This window comes from Pollachius pollachius (genome assembly GCF_949987615.1).
Source record: "Pollachius pollachius genome assembly, chromosome: 5".
Taxonomy (NCBI): domain Eukaryota; kingdom Metazoa; phylum Chordata; class Actinopteri; order Gadiformes; family Gadidae; genus Pollachius; species Pollachius pollachius.
This window is the reverse complement of record NC_136938.1, coordinates 22,659,750-22,677,249: the sequence shown is the minus strand read 5'-3', so window position 1 is coordinate 22,677,249 and position 17,500 is coordinate 22,659,750. Positions and strand designations below refer to the sequence as shown.

At 44.7% G+C, this 17,500-nt stretch overlaps 1 protein-coding gene across 1 annotated transcript in view; it reads left to right on the top strand.

Moving 5' to 3' along the window:
* LOC307076124 (neural-cadherin) overlaps nucleotides 1-17,500 on the top strand; it is a gene marked incomplete at its 5' end in the record, with an annotated part of 231,844 nt that overhangs the window by 106,507 nt on the left and 107,837 nt on the right. The window contains 6 exons of the mRNA XM_079737008.1: nucleotides 1,814-1,982; nucleotides 3,939-4,109; nucleotides 6,076-6,248; nucleotides 10,251-10,418; nucleotides 11,996-12,245; nucleotides 15,783-15,910. Of these exons, the coding sequence (XP_079593134.1) occupies nucleotides 1,814-1,982; nucleotides 3,939-4,109; nucleotides 6,076-6,248; nucleotides 10,251-10,418; nucleotides 11,996-12,245; nucleotides 15,783-15,910 (1,059 nt within the window). The remainder of the gene's footprint in view (nucleotides 1-1,813; nucleotides 1,983-3,938; nucleotides 4,110-6,075; nucleotides 6,249-10,250; nucleotides 10,419-11,995; nucleotides 12,246-15,782; nucleotides 15,911-17,500) is intronic.

Genomic DNA, 17,500 nt, shown 5'->3' with positions numbered 1-17,500 from the left:
CATCTGGGAGGAAGGATGAGGCCAGATGAAAGACAAGGGGAAAACAGCAGGGATAAAAACAGCTCCCTTGTCATTAATTAGATGTCGGGAGGAGAGCCTCAAAGAGTAGCAAGATGGAGCTCCTCATCTTCGTCTGGAACCTCTGAGTCACTGGGTGAGAGAGAGAGACAGAGAGACACGCACTGGGAGGTAAAGAGAGTGAGGGAGATGGGGAGGGACAGACACAGAACGGGAGAGAAGGAGGGAGAGAGGAAGCACCAAGATGGATATAGACACAGGCAGGAGGCGAGGGGGAAAGGAGTGAAAGATGTGATGGGAGACGGGAGTTGAAGACACAGAGAGAGTGGGAGCAAGAGAGAGAGGAGAGATATGCATAGAGAGGGAGAAAGAGAGAGGGAGACGTAAAGAAAAGTGTGATAGCAGACAGACGGACCAAAACAGCACATTGTGATTCCTGAGCTGTGGAAGTCTCTGGCAACAACTCTGTGTGTATTTGGATATAGATGTGTGAATACACGGCACGCTTTTTATTTTTAACTCCTTGGGCGGGTTTTGTTATTTAATTACAACACACAAAGGCATTGTCTCATTTAGAAAACAGAAATTCAAAGTAAAGGACTAATGTGCACGCTTCAGACCTGCAGTTCCATGGCACCGATTGTAACACACATACGCAAAAAAAAAAACACACCCATGATGGTGTTGTGTGCCGGAATATCAGAGCCCAGTGTGAAGTGCAGCCAAAAGCTTGACTCAAAAGATCCTATTCCTTTCGAATTTTCCTATTTTCCTATTCCCATTTTTTGGCCTATGCCATTTCTCTGCGTTTCCTCCTCGGTTGTGTTATTGTGTCCTATTCCGAGAGAGATCTTTGATGTGCTACTGTCTTCATCGTGCCCTTCACAATGAAAATCAGAACCTTTGCAATGGATGCGTCCTCTGGCATCTATTGTGTAGAATGCATGGAAACAACATCTGTCCCACCCACCTGCGTCCTTCCTTTGTATGCATAGCCCTCTTTCCTCTTCTGTTGCTCTTTTTCCCATTTTGTCTCTTTGGTCACGCTCACACTGTCACGCAGGAATGTGTTTGCCTCCCTCTGAGAACAGCGCAAAATGTTTTGGTATAGCGATTTGACATGGACAAAAACAAATCGGCTGAATTCCCTTATTAAAATGTTTTCACTTTTGGAACATCCTATTCTGTTGAAGCATGCGCGTGTGAAATGCATTAAAGTGTACCGTGCGATGGGAGGACTATGAAAGGTTGCGCTCTGTAATGGGACGTCATCGACAAATTCGTCGGAATGGGAACCTTACCCGCTCAAACTCTTCGTCTCTCTCGCTCTCATTCTCTCTCACATTTGCTCCCGCTTGAAATTCTATTGAACTTCTTATGTTTTATTGGCGTGACAAAACTTTTATAGCACCTTAATAATGCCAACGCATATTAAAGCATAATAATATGTCTTTAAACTGTTAGTGAAAAAAAACATGATAAAAATAACTCTCTCACTGCCCCTCACTCTCTCTGACCCTCTTTCTCTCCTTCTCTCTCTTCCCCTCTCCCTCTCTCTCTCTTTCTGCCTTTCTCTCTCTCCTTCAAATCAGTTCAAATCTAGATAGCTTTATCGGCACGGGAAAATGACCTTGCAAAGCCGATGAACAAAGAAACAAATGACAAATGATAAAAGTTATAAAAAACAACAAAAATACGATGAAGTATGAGTGCTATAAAAAGGTAAAATACAAAGTACTAAAACAGCTTCAGAAATCCAGTCCTAGTGTAACTGTCTCCCTCCCTCCCACCCCAGTGCCAGCAGTACCGGGACCGGACCTCGGTGCTGGAGAACCAGCCGGCCGGGACTTTTGTGCTGCAGGTGCAGGCGGTAGACGCGGACGAGGGCTCCAACGGCCGGGTGTCCTACGGCTTCATGCACAAGGACTCCACCGTGCCCGCCTTCAGCATCCACCCTGAGACAGGTACCGCAAGCCTCACACATACACAGTCTGTACGCAGGATATGTTGAAATGTGTGCGCACACATGCAGACGCTCCTGCGCTCCTCACGCTCACACACACACACACACACACACACACACACACACACACACACACACACACACACACACACACACACACACACACACACACACAAACACAAACACAAACATGCACACACTCATGCCCGCACAAAGACTCTCTCACACACACACACACACAGACAAACTCACACAAACATTTACACGCTCACACACACACACACACACACACACACACACACACACACACACACACACACTCACTCACTCACTCACTCACTCACTCACTCACTCACTCACTCACTCGCTCGCTCGCTCGCTCACTCACTCACTCACTCACTCACTCACTCATTCGCTCACTCACTCACTCACCCACCCACACAAACATGCACACGCTCATGCCCACTGAATGACTCACAAACACAAATAAACACACACACACACACTAAGGCATACATTATGTAAATCAAGGTTTTTGGATTTATGGCCATTGGCTTGATTATGATAGGAAATGTGACAAGGTCCCTAGTCTTGTGTTCAACTTGCCTCTGGTATCCTGCCCATTAGCTGTGTGGGAATGAGTGTCCTCCTGTGTCCTCTCCCTGCTTTAAAGTCACTCGAGCGTCTCTTGTAACCTGTCCACTGAACATGGCCCGGGCTGCTCTCTGAGATGCTCATCTTTCATTTTTTCCGTTAAATTTTTTTTCTCGTCCTTCTCCCTCTTATATTTTATGTTCCCTTTTACATCACAAAATATTCCCTCCTACCGGGAATCAATCATGCTATTCAGAAAAAAAATACGTCAGAGAGGAGCTGAAATAAATAGTCGCAGAGGACATGTAGACCGAAACCCTTTTACTTCCTCTTGCCACACTCTCTCTCCCCCCCCCCCCCCCCCCCCCCCCCGTCCTTCACACCTTCTTGCTATCGCTCACATATACAAACACCCCTGGCACTGCTGCCACACCGCTGATTGTGTGATCCAAAGTCAAGTGTGGCATGCGAGCGGATCCTCTTGTCGTAGGAAAATTCCCATTAGCCACTCATTGTCCTCTTGTGTCAGCCAAGTTGAAAGCCGTCCCGGAGTTCATGTTGCGAGTGAGCCGTCGAGTGGCAGCACCGTTATCCGACCCGACTTCAGGGTGGCGCAAGCATTTTTTTGTTTTGAAAATGGTTATGCACCAAAGAAGAGATGGCCCATTTTGATGCTATTGTTAGCTTTAGGGATGATTACTTTCTGAAGTATCTAGTGAGCTATGGCTTAGCGTGGGTTGATTGGGGTCCCGGAAAAGGATCTGGGAAGGATCTAGATGCTTGTTTACGGCACTCGATGAAGGAATACTACTACTACTATTTGTACTTCTCACTACTAATACCACTACTACTACTGTTACTACTGTTACTTACTCCTATTACTGCTACTTTCACTCACTACTATTACTAGTACTGCTGCTACTACTACTACTTCTAACGAGTCGTACTACTACTGCTAGTCACTACTGCTACTACTACTACTTTTCCCTACTACTTCTGGTACTACTCCCTACTACTACTAATACTACTACGACTACTGCTCACTACTACTTAGCAGACCAAAGCTACTTACAGTGGGAATTAACTTCCACCATTAAGGAGCTGGTAGGGCTTAGGCAACTTGCTCAAGCATGTAGACACTGGGGTAGGCTGCGGGCATTGATGATCGAGCATTACTTCCTCATGATCCTACTTCCTGGTAATATACATCCATAGACATAGATAATATAGATTCAGAGGGCCTCAGTTCATTCCATAGCACATTTCCACACACAGACCGACCAGCTACCAAACACAAACACAAACCAGCGGAGTAGATCATGGTTACGTGGTCTCCGAATTTCTCTGCTCAACCCGCCTGCAGGAGTGATCGTGACGGCGAGGAAGTTTGACCGGGAGCGCCAGCGGGAGTACGCAGTGACGGTCACAGCCACCGACCAGGCCACTGACCCTCTCATCGGCATCTGCCAGCTCAACATCCTCATCCTGGACCAGAACGACAACAGCCCCAAGTTTGAGAACCTCCGATATGAGTGTGAGTTGGTTACGACTATTCTCCAACTCCAGCTTTACTCCAGAGACTCAAGGCTCACTAGTACAGAGTTCACCTGGACTATGCATAGCCTCCCCCCTTAACCCACCACCGCCCCTTCTCCTCTCTTACTGTCCTCAAAAGACCCCTCTCATGCACTTATTGTATGTTGTACGTCCTGCCACTTAAAAAGAGTACTTGGCATCCTGTAGCGTCTTATCCGAGCTCTCTTTGTTGAATAAGGGGAATGAGTTAACCTAGCAATTGTAAGTGCTTGGCACTTGTTTCTATGATCATCCTTACTGTACCAACAGCGATATCTTGTTTTTATTTCTTCTGACAAATGTAGTTATTGTAAGTCGCTTTGGCTAAAAGTTAATTATGCGGCGAAGGCTCGCTCAATCAAGACAATAACAAACCTATTGTTTGACGACCTGTGAGGTAGCGTGTGGGATCATGGGAGAAATCATTGTCACAAACAAGTTTATTTCATGTCATGTCATATCGTTCTAATAAAATTACCGCAAGTTAGATAACACAACCTTACTAACTTTCCACTGATGAGTCAACTATCACAACAGCTGTTAATTTTATACGTGGAATTAAATCTTGGGGCAGCCCAGCGCTGTTATCCTTAGTCAAAACAATCATACTAAAAATGCGCTCACCCGTATGAGTGAATGCAACACACACGGCATGAGTCCTGTGTGTCTAGCAGTGCATACTTGCCTGGGAGACGATCAGGCAGTAGCATCCTCTCTATAGAGCCATTGTTTGGTCCATATTGCTACACAATAGGTGAATAACAAAGTACCCTTCCCCAAATAATATAATAACTAAAACGCAATTAAACCGGAGATGTCTCTCACGTTTTAAAATGTTCACGATGGAGTATAATCGCTGTTTAGAAGTGTATCCCACTGGCTCATCAAAAGCAAAACGCAGTTAAGGAACCAAGTTTTCAAAGAAGCCCCAGGGTGGGTTTGACGCACATAGACTTTTAATAAAACAGCTTCGATTGACTTCACATAGACTGTTTATAATACAGTGGAAACTATCGCTGACTCTTTCACAACCAAGAAAAAGCTTAAAAAAATACTTCTCTTGAGGTTTAGACCATGTAATGAATGGCAACCCTAATCCTGTTTTTTTTTTTAACTCTGAATTGATTCTATTAATTAATTCGACCAGCCATCATCCCTGCCGGCAAAAGCCAACAATCCATCCTCCCACGCATGATGTGTTTTGATCTAAAGTGTGCATGGAGAGGAAGGGCTATTCACACTTAGGTCTTTTTGTTGGTGAGGGAGAGAGACAGCAAATCAATGTGTTGTGTACAGCTCTTCAATGAAATTAAATATTAAACAATAAATCTATAATAATGTATGGGAAACAATCCCATCCAAGTTAAGTTTACACTTTTGCTTGCATTAGCTTGATGGCTTGCATTAGACACTTGTCAAAGTTGGACATAGTAGTAGGCTAGTTCGCTATTTCAATATTACATCAATAAATTAGGTCTTTACGGGATTACTCTTTTTGCGTGTTAGGGGGTAAAGGGCACACGACGCCATTGACATGTGACCAAATGAACATACATAACAGTCCAATAATTCACGGTTCCATTCACAGTAACTTGTGAATAGAACCGTGGATTTATCTGGGTTTGAACAATGTTTGAAAAATTTTGGTCAGCACTCTCGCTACTCCCTTTGTTGTAACTACGAAAGAAATGAATAATAATACTAACTAATAAATATAAAGTTTTAGTTTACTTTATTTTGTGTTACAGAATAGTAATGAGGTGGTTACAGTCCCATAGTATAGATATTACATTTAGTACACAGGTGTAGGTCAGTATCAAATCGATTAGTTGAGTTTAGCTAGCGTATCTGTTCGATGAGTTAAGCTAGTGTATCTCTCCTTGTTGAGGATGTAACATCATCCATCTGTTCCTCGTTCCTGCTAGATTTCCTTCGTGAGGACACCATGATTGGTACCAGCTTCTTAAGGGTGGCGGCTCACGATGATGACTTTGGCTCTAACGCCGCAGTCACCTACTCCATGTCCAATGAGCAGCCAGAATACCTCCGGGTCAACCCTCTGACCGGCTGGGTGTTCGTCAACCAGCCCATCTCTCAGGTGGGGACACACACACACACACACACACACACACACACACACACACACACACACACACACACACACACACACACACACTTATACACTCAAAGGAACTCATGAATGAAAGTGTAACACAAGTTCACAGAAGCTCCACCGCTCCGTAGCAGGTGCTCAAAGTGGCACCCCATTACAGGAAGTCCAACACTCTTACTGCTAAGGAAAAACGATTGCAGCCATTCAGGTGGCCTGTTAGACTGTTCTGATGCATTGGGAGTAAAGAGGTTCACCCCGGATGACACCAGGGCACAATAACTCTATTGCGTCACCTCCTTATATTATATATTTGTTCACAATCATGGTATCCTCACACAATGGTCCATATGATATGTAAGGGATAATGTATAGAGAGCCGGTCATTATCGGGAAAATAAGCCCCGACAGGATGAACAGGGCACCGACTCGCAGCGGAGGTGTCTTGCTTGCTTACGTATCATTAAAGGATTCGGAAAATTCCTACGAATGTTACAAATTAAAGACGGACAGGGCTTTTCATCTCAGTGGAAATGCAATATTAAGATATATATTTCACAATTAAAATGGGTTTTGTTAATGGTTTTAGTGAGAAATATGCATTGAATTGTCATAATATTCGTTCAGTGGTTTAGCTTATAAATTATTCTGAATATTCTTTCGGGTCACGCCAGCAAATACATCGTTCTCTGTCGTACGTGGTAGATATGGACGCTGCTATCACTGAAAACCAAACATGGCTGACTTTACACTTGTTTCAACTCGTTTTCATAACATTTCTAGTGAGAAATGTGCCTTTTTTTGTATAGTCTTCGTTCAGTAATGGTATATGATGTTTAGCTAGAAAGTTAAACTGCCCGTGGCATTTTTCATGCTCATTTGTAGTTTTGAGGAAAGTTAATCCGGGTAGGCTATATTCTGTATAAGAAGTAACCTGCGGAAACATGAGCTACAACTATAAAGCTCGCGCAGGCGCACTGATCACTCGGGTTGCTGGACATTCGTATCAATCTTACCAGAAATTGTGCATAACTTTTCACATTGCATCCTACACCGTTCGTAGTAAGAACGGTGTAGGAGACCAGCCTGTCCCAATCTTGCTCCCTGCCCCATTTTAACAGAGGTTTTCTGACAACAGAACCGCTAAGCAGCTGGTCTCATACCGTCAACCCCAGGATTGGAGGCGCACACTCTGCTGACCTTTCTCTCACTCCCATCCTAACACCTTTCACTCACAAATGCAGAGGTGGAACCTCCCGGATTCAGACAGAACACCTGTGCGCTAGAGCCAGTAGGGTTTTGCTCATTAGCTCTTGTTCTTGTTCAGGGCCATCTGGTCTATGTTTTTTTCTTTTTAAATTGGTACTTTATTAGGCTAATCAAACATTTAACAATGGGTACAATGCAGCGCTCTTAACACGGGTGTTGACGTTGCTTTTGGCACGATTTAGGCGCTATCATTTGAGTGTAATTTGTTAGAAATGCCAAAGCCATCCATGAGTTGTTAGTGTGGGTAATTCGCTCTGAGAATATCTGTTGTGGTTGAATGTGCTCCTGCTTTTGGCTATTCTAGGCTCATTTCTGATCAGGGTCCCTCTTCACCGATTGGTTTAGGAAATCCATGTTTGAATGCAACATCTCTCATTAGCTGCATTTCCATCCCCCTGATTTTATGCAAATTTTGAAGTATCGAATCAGTAAACGGTGATTGAAACACCAAAATTCGCATAAAAATCCTCTAATTCGCAAAAAAGTTTATCCGCTAAAAAAAATAAATAGTTTATTATCGTTTGAGGTGGTTTTTGAGAAATGCGAAAGAGAGTAAATGCGCAAAATGGGAGATGGAAACACACTTTTCGAAACAGCTGTGACGTAGCGAACATTGAACACACAGGACTGACAACGTCCTTCCGATTTCCGCATAACGACCGGCCATAGCAACCCTGCCGACATCAACTTGTAGCGTCAATATATATATTTAAGCGTTTGTATACATAGACATCCTATATATCATATATGATATAGGATGTCTATGTTTGCATATCCTTTAATTATACCGTGTCCATTAATCCTGGACACCTAATTCCAGTCAAATTCTGTTCAGCCTTCCAAACGAGAGCTGGTACATTGTGGAAAATGCATTAAACTGTAATCAGACAACGCGGTTACATGCTATAGACCCAGGAGTATGTGGTATAAAGGCTGCGACAATTTTCGAATTATAAATATGTACAATGTATCCTTTAAATACGTCCATGGAACAGATGGCCAATGTGAATAATAGATACGTGTGGACCGCTGAAGAGGTAAAACTTTTCCTTGCTCTCATCGAAGAAAAAAACATTACAGCTATTTTAGATGGAAAACAACGCAATTCCACTATATATCAGGACCTAAGAGAGGCTGTTATCAAAAGGATACGACAAGCCCTGGAATGTGTTTAGTTTTCAGCTCAAACCGCTTGATGGAAACGCACCTAATTCAAAGTTCTTTTTTGCGAACTCTCTAAAGATTCGCTTCACCTTTTAGATGGAAACGTGACTATTGGTGGTGAAACGGAGGGGGTAGCAGAGAGGGAGGGGGGCATTTTTGGTAGGATTTATTATTCTAACTTGCTCTCTTCTGCTCTTATCCTCTCTAAGTCTCTCTACATCTCGCTGTACCAAATACTAATAACAGTGCCACGAGCAACAAATAACTATGTTTCATCCAAAAAAAAAAGTTGAAGTTTAGACAGATTCACCGGTAGACCACAGAGACTTATCTGTCACTGCCCATTTGCTGTCGGTGTGAATGCTAATACCAGAGAGTGTTGGCCATGATTATGTGGACTTATCACCTTGAGAACGCCTACTGAAGCTGAGTCCATCCTCTCGGGTAGTGGCCCTCGAGACTACTTTCCAAACAGAGCTTTTGTTTTTTTTGGAGGGAAGGAGAAACAATGTCAGCAAGTATCTTTCCGTCTCTGTCTCTCTGTATCTCTGTCTTGCTCTCTCACTCTCTCTCTCTCTCTCTCTCTCTCTCTCTCTCTCTCTCTCTCTCTCTCTCTCTCTCTCTCTCTCTCTCTCTCAGGGAGAGTGTTACATAATTCCAACAGCTTGCCTATAAATGTGATTCACAGGGACTGGATGGAGAAACAATTGGCAGATCCTTATGATCCGCTCACGTCATTTATGAATATTTTTTATTTCCTATTTTTTTGTAACAATTCTAATTAGGGCAGAGCACCAGCTGCCTGCAGCTGATTATAATTACATAATGTTATGTCAACTCTACCCTCCCAAAATCCCCTCCATCGGTGGCACGAGGCAAGAAATAGCAACTACCACCAGCCATGTCTCCACAACACAATGCCGTTTGCCTGGGACCGCAAGCGCTCCAGAAAAGCTTGATCATACATAATAGACATAATGGACTCTATCCACCAACCCACCAAGACCCTGAACTAACACCCGACACCTGCCTCCGTCAACCTAACACACATGTGTGAGGTTTGGAACACTGAAACCCAGCATGACGAATACCATGACCGCCATTTAATTAGGGCAGACTGAACAATACTGTAAAAAATGGAATGTACACCTGTTTGCCACCTAGGTGTGATATTGTTAATTAATAACTCTCCCTGCAAGCTACAGCTCTTCTTCTTCTGTGCCAATATTCAAGTTTATCTGTGTCACTCCTCTCCTCTCCTCTCCTCTCCTCTCCTCTCCTCTCCTCTCCTCCCCTCTCCCCTCCTCTCCTCTCCTCTCCTCTCCCCTCCTCCCCTTGATTTTTTCCATATAAACCCATCTACTCCTCTCTTCTCCTCTCCTCTCTTTTCCTCTCATGTCCTCGCCTCTCCTCCTCCCCTCCCTCCCCTCGCCCTTCCTCTACGCTTATTCATCTATATCCCTCTTCTCCCTTTCCATTCCCCTTCCTCTCCTCACCCATCTCCTGCTCCTCCTCGCCTCTCCTGACCCCCCTCACACCGCCGGCCCTCCTACACAGAGGACCTACATCACCAGGGAGATCGTGGCGACAGATGGGGGAAACCGGAACAGCTCCGTGGAGCTGGCAGTCACCATCACCAACGTGAAGAACCAGCCCCCACAGTGGGAGAGAGAGAGCTACGACGTTGTCATAGCGGAGAACACCGTCCGGGACACGCCCATAGTGGTGAGATAAATACTCGGGTAGAACAGTCTGGGTCTGAATATTTACACGGGTGCAGTGGTTCAGATTGCTATGCACGCTTTTGAACTCGGACTGGGTATTCAAAACACGAACATTGCATTTGCATTGAATGTTGAAGTATGCTGTATTAGCAGTGCCAAGTCTGAGCCAGAGTTCTTGGAGTCTGTTGCAGAGGACAGCAGCGGCCTCCGACCTATTGCAAATATAATGGACTCAGCCTTTTTGATGTCAGTCGGATTCACAATAAAGAAATCCATTGACTTACGGAAGGTTACAGAGTCCACTCATCTGTAGGTTTGTCCGCATGCACACACACATGCACGCACCCGCGCCAACACAAGCAGGCGAGCATATACACTCACGCACGCACTGAGATGCAAACACACACATACACATACTGTGCACACACAATGTTGTTTATAGAGCACATAAACCATGTTTTTATTCTGGCTGAATGTAAATATTGCTAAATGGTCATTCACCCACCCACAGAACCACATGCTAAATGCATTTATAAACAAGTTTCTAGCGAATTGTTAACTATTGTCAGCTATCAAGCCCATTCAAAAACCAATGCATCGCGTGTGTTGCTTCTCCACTCTATGTTGATGCGTACATTAGGTCTCCGTGTGGGGTGCAACACATGCAGGACTTTAATTGGGTTGCGTATTGCAAACGACCCGACGTCACTGTTATTTGATTCAGCTGACATATTTAACTGACATATTTATATTGTGAGGCTGGCAGCCCTCTGCAAACGGAACAGAGCCGAACATGGCAGCTATGACGTGTTTTAGGATTCATCATCCTGGTGAAATATTTACAGCATCTCACCTCAACACATTTCCCTGCTATATATATGCACTTGAATGCAACATCTGTGTGTGTGTGTGTGTGTGTGTGTGTGTGTGTGTGTGCGGGGGGGGGGGGGGGGGGGGGGGGGGGGTGATGCTAGGGTACAAGAAACTTTCAACAGATCCTGCAATAAAAAAAGAGAAAACATGGCATTTGTTGTTTTTTTTTCCCTTTTCTATCTGCCTATTCTTCTGCCTCTGCTGCCTACCCTCTATCAGTATGTATTATAGTCTGGAGGAGGGCTTTTTTATATCTCTTTTTGCTAATACCAACTTGATCTTCTGGCACCCTTTCTTACCTCTGGCTTTGTCTGCCTTCCCTTTGTTTGGTTTTACTTACTTTCCTTTCCTATCGTTTTCCTTTCCTCTCCTCTGCTCTTCTCTTTATTTTTCCCCTTCATTTCCATCTTCTCTCCTCTCTTCTCATCACCGATCCTCTCTCATTTTTCCCTCTCCAATTCTTTCCTCTCCATGTCCTCCTCACCTCTTCTCTCCCCCCGCTCCCTCCTCCTCCTTCTCCGACCTTTCGCCCCCCTCCCCTCTTCCTCCATCTCCTCCCCCCCCTGCCCACCACCTCCCCCCCCCCCCAACACCCTCTCCTCCTCACCCCCAACCTCCCCATCTCTCGTCCTCTCCTCTCCCTATCTGTGTCCTGTCCTCTCCACCTCCTCTCCGCCGTCCCCCCTCTCCCCTCCCCTCATGCAGACCATCAAGGCCACCTCCCCGCTGGGGGACCCCCGTGTGACCTACAACCTGGAGGAAGGCCTGGTGCCGGAGACCAACATGCCCGTGCGCTTCTACCTGACGCCAAACCGGGAGGACGGCTCGGCCTCCATCCTGGTGGCCGAGCCGCTGGACTACGAGACAACCAGGAACTTCATGCTGCGCGTGCGGGCCCAGAACGTGGCGGCAGTGCCCCTGGCCGCGTTCACCATCGTCCACATCAACGTCACAGGTACGCCGACCCTCCCACCCCAGACCGCTCCGAGGATTGGTACGGTCGTTGCGAATGGTCCAACAATGTACGCACTTCAGTACTTGGTTGTGTAGCCTCTTATCGTCGCTTGTATACAGGGACTGGGTTAACCTAGCGATTGTAAAAGCTTTTGCACTTGGTTTAATCTACATCCTTACTGTACCGACTTCTGACAAATGTACTTATTGTAAGTCGCTTTGGATCAAAGCGTCTGCTAAATGCCCTAAATGCAAATGTAAATGGTCCTACAAAATCAAAAGGAGCTAGAATATGTAGCGGTTTGTCTAAATCGACCACACAGTTGATGATGATTTGACTCTAGCACACTTACCAAGCTCACCATATCTTCCAAGTATGGAAGGCTCCTCCATGTTAAAATGTAGTATATCCGTCCCGGTCAGTTGATCACCCATATGGGACCCATATGGGTGGCGCATTGCAGCAATGCTGAGCAATGCGTCGCACAACGCTTTGATTTCTACCTGTCCAATCCAATCCTGGAGGGACCCCGTTATCGTTGCATGCAACTGTATTTGTAATTGGATTGCATCAGTGGCAAACTTAGTAGTACAGTAGTAGTAGTACAGGTCTTTGTTGTGCTTTGACCACTTTGCTTGAGTCTATTTGTAACACACTTTCTTTATTTTAAATACAACAACATGCACGGATGGGAGCGATGGCATGTTGATACACCAACAAGTCAGTTTCTCACGCTCGTCAAATTCAAGCAATCAGTTTGCAGAATAACCACATGAAGGAAAAGGCACGCACACATCCGCATACACACACACACACACACACACACACACACACACACACACACACACACAAGCATGCAATCACACAAAAATACACACACACAGTCACCAAACAAACACACACACACACACACACGCACACACAGATAAACAAACCCTAATTCCTGGTGCTATGAACTCATTTTAGATATAATTGTTTTGTTTGTTTGCTTTCTCATAACTATACTTCGCTCATCAACATAGAAATTGAGGTCTCTATAAGACTTAGCAGAGACTTTGTTATTTAATGGCTCTTGCTTGCTGATGGGGATGTGAGAGAGGCGGTCTGACAATGGTGGAGTATACAGTATTTCCAGGGGGATAAGCCACAGGCTCAGCCAGAGAGACATCCAACTGGCTGGCCTGTTCGTTGGACTGAATAATTTGCCTTTTCTCCCTCTTGTCATCCATTACACACATGTTCAAACTCCCACAGACTCCCATTGAAACACATAGCCACACCAACACACACACACACACACACACACACACACACACACACACGCAAACCAACATATATATATATATATATATATATATATATATATATGTATACACACATTAACATATTATTGCTAACAGACAGCCTGACACACATACACACACACCACACAAATAGACACACGTAAACAGACACAAACGTATGCACAACCGCAAGAACGGACACCCTCACACACTGAAGCAGACATGTACACACATACATGCACGCACCACTCAGACGCACAGATGCACATGCATGCACTAACACACAGATACCCACCCACACAAACCCCCACACACAGACTACTTTATGCATCTCGATCCCTTGGGCCCGTGAATAAGTAAACATTAGTAACCTATATTCACCATCATTCAGATTATGTTAATGAGGCTTAACCACCAGCGGCGATAAACAGGCACCCATCAGCATCACTATAGCCATCATCATCATCATCATCATCATCACCTCCACCAGCAATGCTCTTGTGCATAGCTCTGGGAAATAGCTCTGCCCACTTAGACCCTTCATAAATGTTATACTCCACTGACAGAAGCACACACACACACACACCCACACACACACACACACACACACACACACACACACACACACACACACACTTACATACATATTGAACCTCCTGCAGACAATTTTACCCCCTACATCTCAGTGAGTTGGTCTTGATCCAGTGAGGAATAATTAATTTTACCATGCTTCTTCTCTCTCTCTCTCTCTCTCTCTCTCTCTCTCTCTCTCTCTCTCTCTCTCTCTCTCTCTCTCTCTCTCTCTCTCTCTCTCCATGACTGCCCTTTCCTTCTTGCTGTTATCTGTTTTAATAAGATCGCTCTTTGACTCACACGACGGGACAGGAGGGGTGGAGTTGTAATAGATTTAGAGCTCCATCTTTAATTCATAGATTAAGGGATTCTCTGGAGTGAAAAAAAGAAACAGGTAGCAGCATTAACTGTATCGCTATTCCATTTAAATCATATTCGCTGTCTTGAATTCAGAAAAAAATAACTTGTTTCGCAGATGAGAGGTATTTATTTTGTTTCGTTTTTCTGTGATAAAATAAAATAATAATTGCAAAAGATGCTGAACAAATAACACACACCAGTAGGTTTTCTTCAACTTAAAACTACTCTGTGAGACACTAAGTCTGGTACAGTCACTCCTGAGTGTCAATCTCTTGAAAGAACTGAGCCGTCTTAAAACTAGTCTCCTATATTCTCCCCCCCGACCACCCATGATGAAAGCCTGAAAAAAGAACAAACAAAGCTGAAACATAGGGGAGTCAGATGAATCAGACGGAGAGGCTAAAGGGTTTGGCTTTTCTGCTGTCTCAACAGCAGAGACTTTGAAACCAGTAATAAACACACATCCATTTTTAATGCATTCATTTAAGCGGCAAACGCATACGGCATGTGCCACGGCGCACGGCAGTGACACTCCCAGGGGAGACGCATTTCAAAGAATGCTAAATGACGTTTCTCATGTGTACCTACTCAAATGTTCCTGTCTGGAATCGGTAAATAATACATCTTATCTTATCCTATTTTATCTTTTCTAAAAAAATGTTTAATTCTGTTTGGGAGGCAATGGCCTAGCCTCAAGAGACAACCCTGATCTCGCTAGTGCTCTCTCCAGTCTCTCGTTGGAAGATCAGTCTGGCCTGGATCCCGTTGAAACCAGCTTTCAAAGCCCAAAATACGGACGGGTAATCAGCAATCAGCTCTCTGGGGAGAGAGTTTTAGTTAATTCCTTACACTCAGAGCTTGTGTCCCAGTCTGCATAATTTCTAAAACAACGGCGGCACCCGAGGAAATTCTAGGAATTGATTGAGCAATCAAAACCAAAGCTTTCTGCTTTACCTCTGACCACATTTAACAAGAGCCAAGGGAGCACAGCGTCACTTAGTTATTTAATATGATTGGCTGGGGTTTGAGCAACCCCTGCCGACATGTAGAAATCTAAAATGGCCAATTACATACGCAAAGACTCATCCCCCTAGCGCTGATTGGCTTCGGCCACTGATTAGGTTTTGAAAAAGGGTTTCAGCGGGAGACCTCCAGAAAAATCTTCAGTAAGGAACTGAGATGGGAAAATGCGCTACGAGGTTCTCGCAAGAGAAATCTGCTGAGGAAATGACTTGTAGTCGTCAACACATAACTGCAGCATTCAGGAGAAACACTGCAGGGCTGTTTAAAAGCGTGTGTGTCTTTGTTTCTTCCCTGCCAGATGTGAATGACAACGTCCCCTTCTTTACCTCGTCCATCTACGAGGCCTCAGTCACGGAAGGGGCCGAGTCTGGGACGCTTGTCTTTCAAGTTTCTGCTAACGACCTTGACCTCGGCATGAACGGCAAGGTAGGCACATAGAAAAGTCCTGCACAATCATACACACACATGCACAAACACACAAAAACACAGACCAACACACCACATTCATGCGCACACACACAAACACAAACACACACACACACCACATTCATGCACACACATACATACAAACACACACACACACACACACACGCCACAATCCTGCACACACACACCCAAAAGCACACACACGTACACACACACACACACCACATTCTTTCACACAGACACACGCACATACACACACACACACACACGCACACGCACACACACACGCACACGGACCACAATGATACACATGCACGCACACAACCAAGCAGCCATGCTTGCTCTCTCACACACACACCTACCCACACATGCATGCGACATGCATACTAACAAATACAAAAATACAATCCTGCACAGACCCTCTCTCTTAGACACATACAGACACACAGACACACACACACACACACACACACACACACACACACACACTTACAGTCACACACACTGGTGCTGGAGAAAACCAGTAGAGGGAGAGAGGAATGTTGCAACTCGTGCGAGTGCTGCTCTTCACCTCTCAGCCCTGGTCATCAATTCAGTCAGACAGAAAATCCATAATCTCCTGAGAAGCCTCTTTACACTTTGAAACTCCCCCCAAACTCTGAGATGAGCCTGCCTTTGGAGTGTAGGAGAGCGACGGAAATGAGAGGAAGAAGGGGTGCTGAGAGGGAGAGGGAGAGGGAGCGGGAATAGTTTGAGATATGGAGGGACCTTTTGGCGGGTTCGATGGGAGCATGGGTAGATGCGCACACAAACACACGTGCACACGCACGCACACACAAACGCGCGCACACAAAAAGACACACTGGCATAGACTGCAGGCAAACAGTGCAGAGACTCACACACGGAAATGTCTCGGTCTGCATTGTTTGATGTCGCTGGAGAAGGTCTGAGCTACATTCAGAGAATCGTACACAGGAATAGGTTTTTTCTTCCACTTTCCTATAATTGGCTTTATACATTTGGGGAGAATATCGACACCCAAATGAAACACCTCCAGATTCGCGATTGCATTTTAATTAAGATTTTGATTAGGATAGGATAGGTTATTTTGGCTAGTAATTACATACTTATCAGCGGTTTAGACCGATGGGAGTGAATGGTTTCTCCATAGTTTCTATGATTCTGTAAAGGGGATTGAGCAATATGTAAACTGCTCGAATAAAGATCATTTGCAGTATATTACAGGAGAGATTGTTGAAATATTGGATTTAGTTTGGTACCATGAATAGGAAGCGCTGTATATCCCGAAGATACAAAAGGATGATAAAAAACAATAAACTAACAGTAAATGTTGATGTAGTATATCTCTGTTTTCCCTGGTTTGTCGAGTTATCCTGTTAGCCATGATAGCTAATAAACATGTAAACCTGTGTTTGGTTTGGCTCCAGGGAAGGCTTTGCTCTCGCATGGTAGGAAAATTAGAAACCGCAATTTGTACTTTGTGTACCTTTTTAACAGCAAGAGGCACAGCACTAGTTAATCACACCCACTGTGTTCTTTCACGGTTTATTAGAAACACAGCGGTAGCCA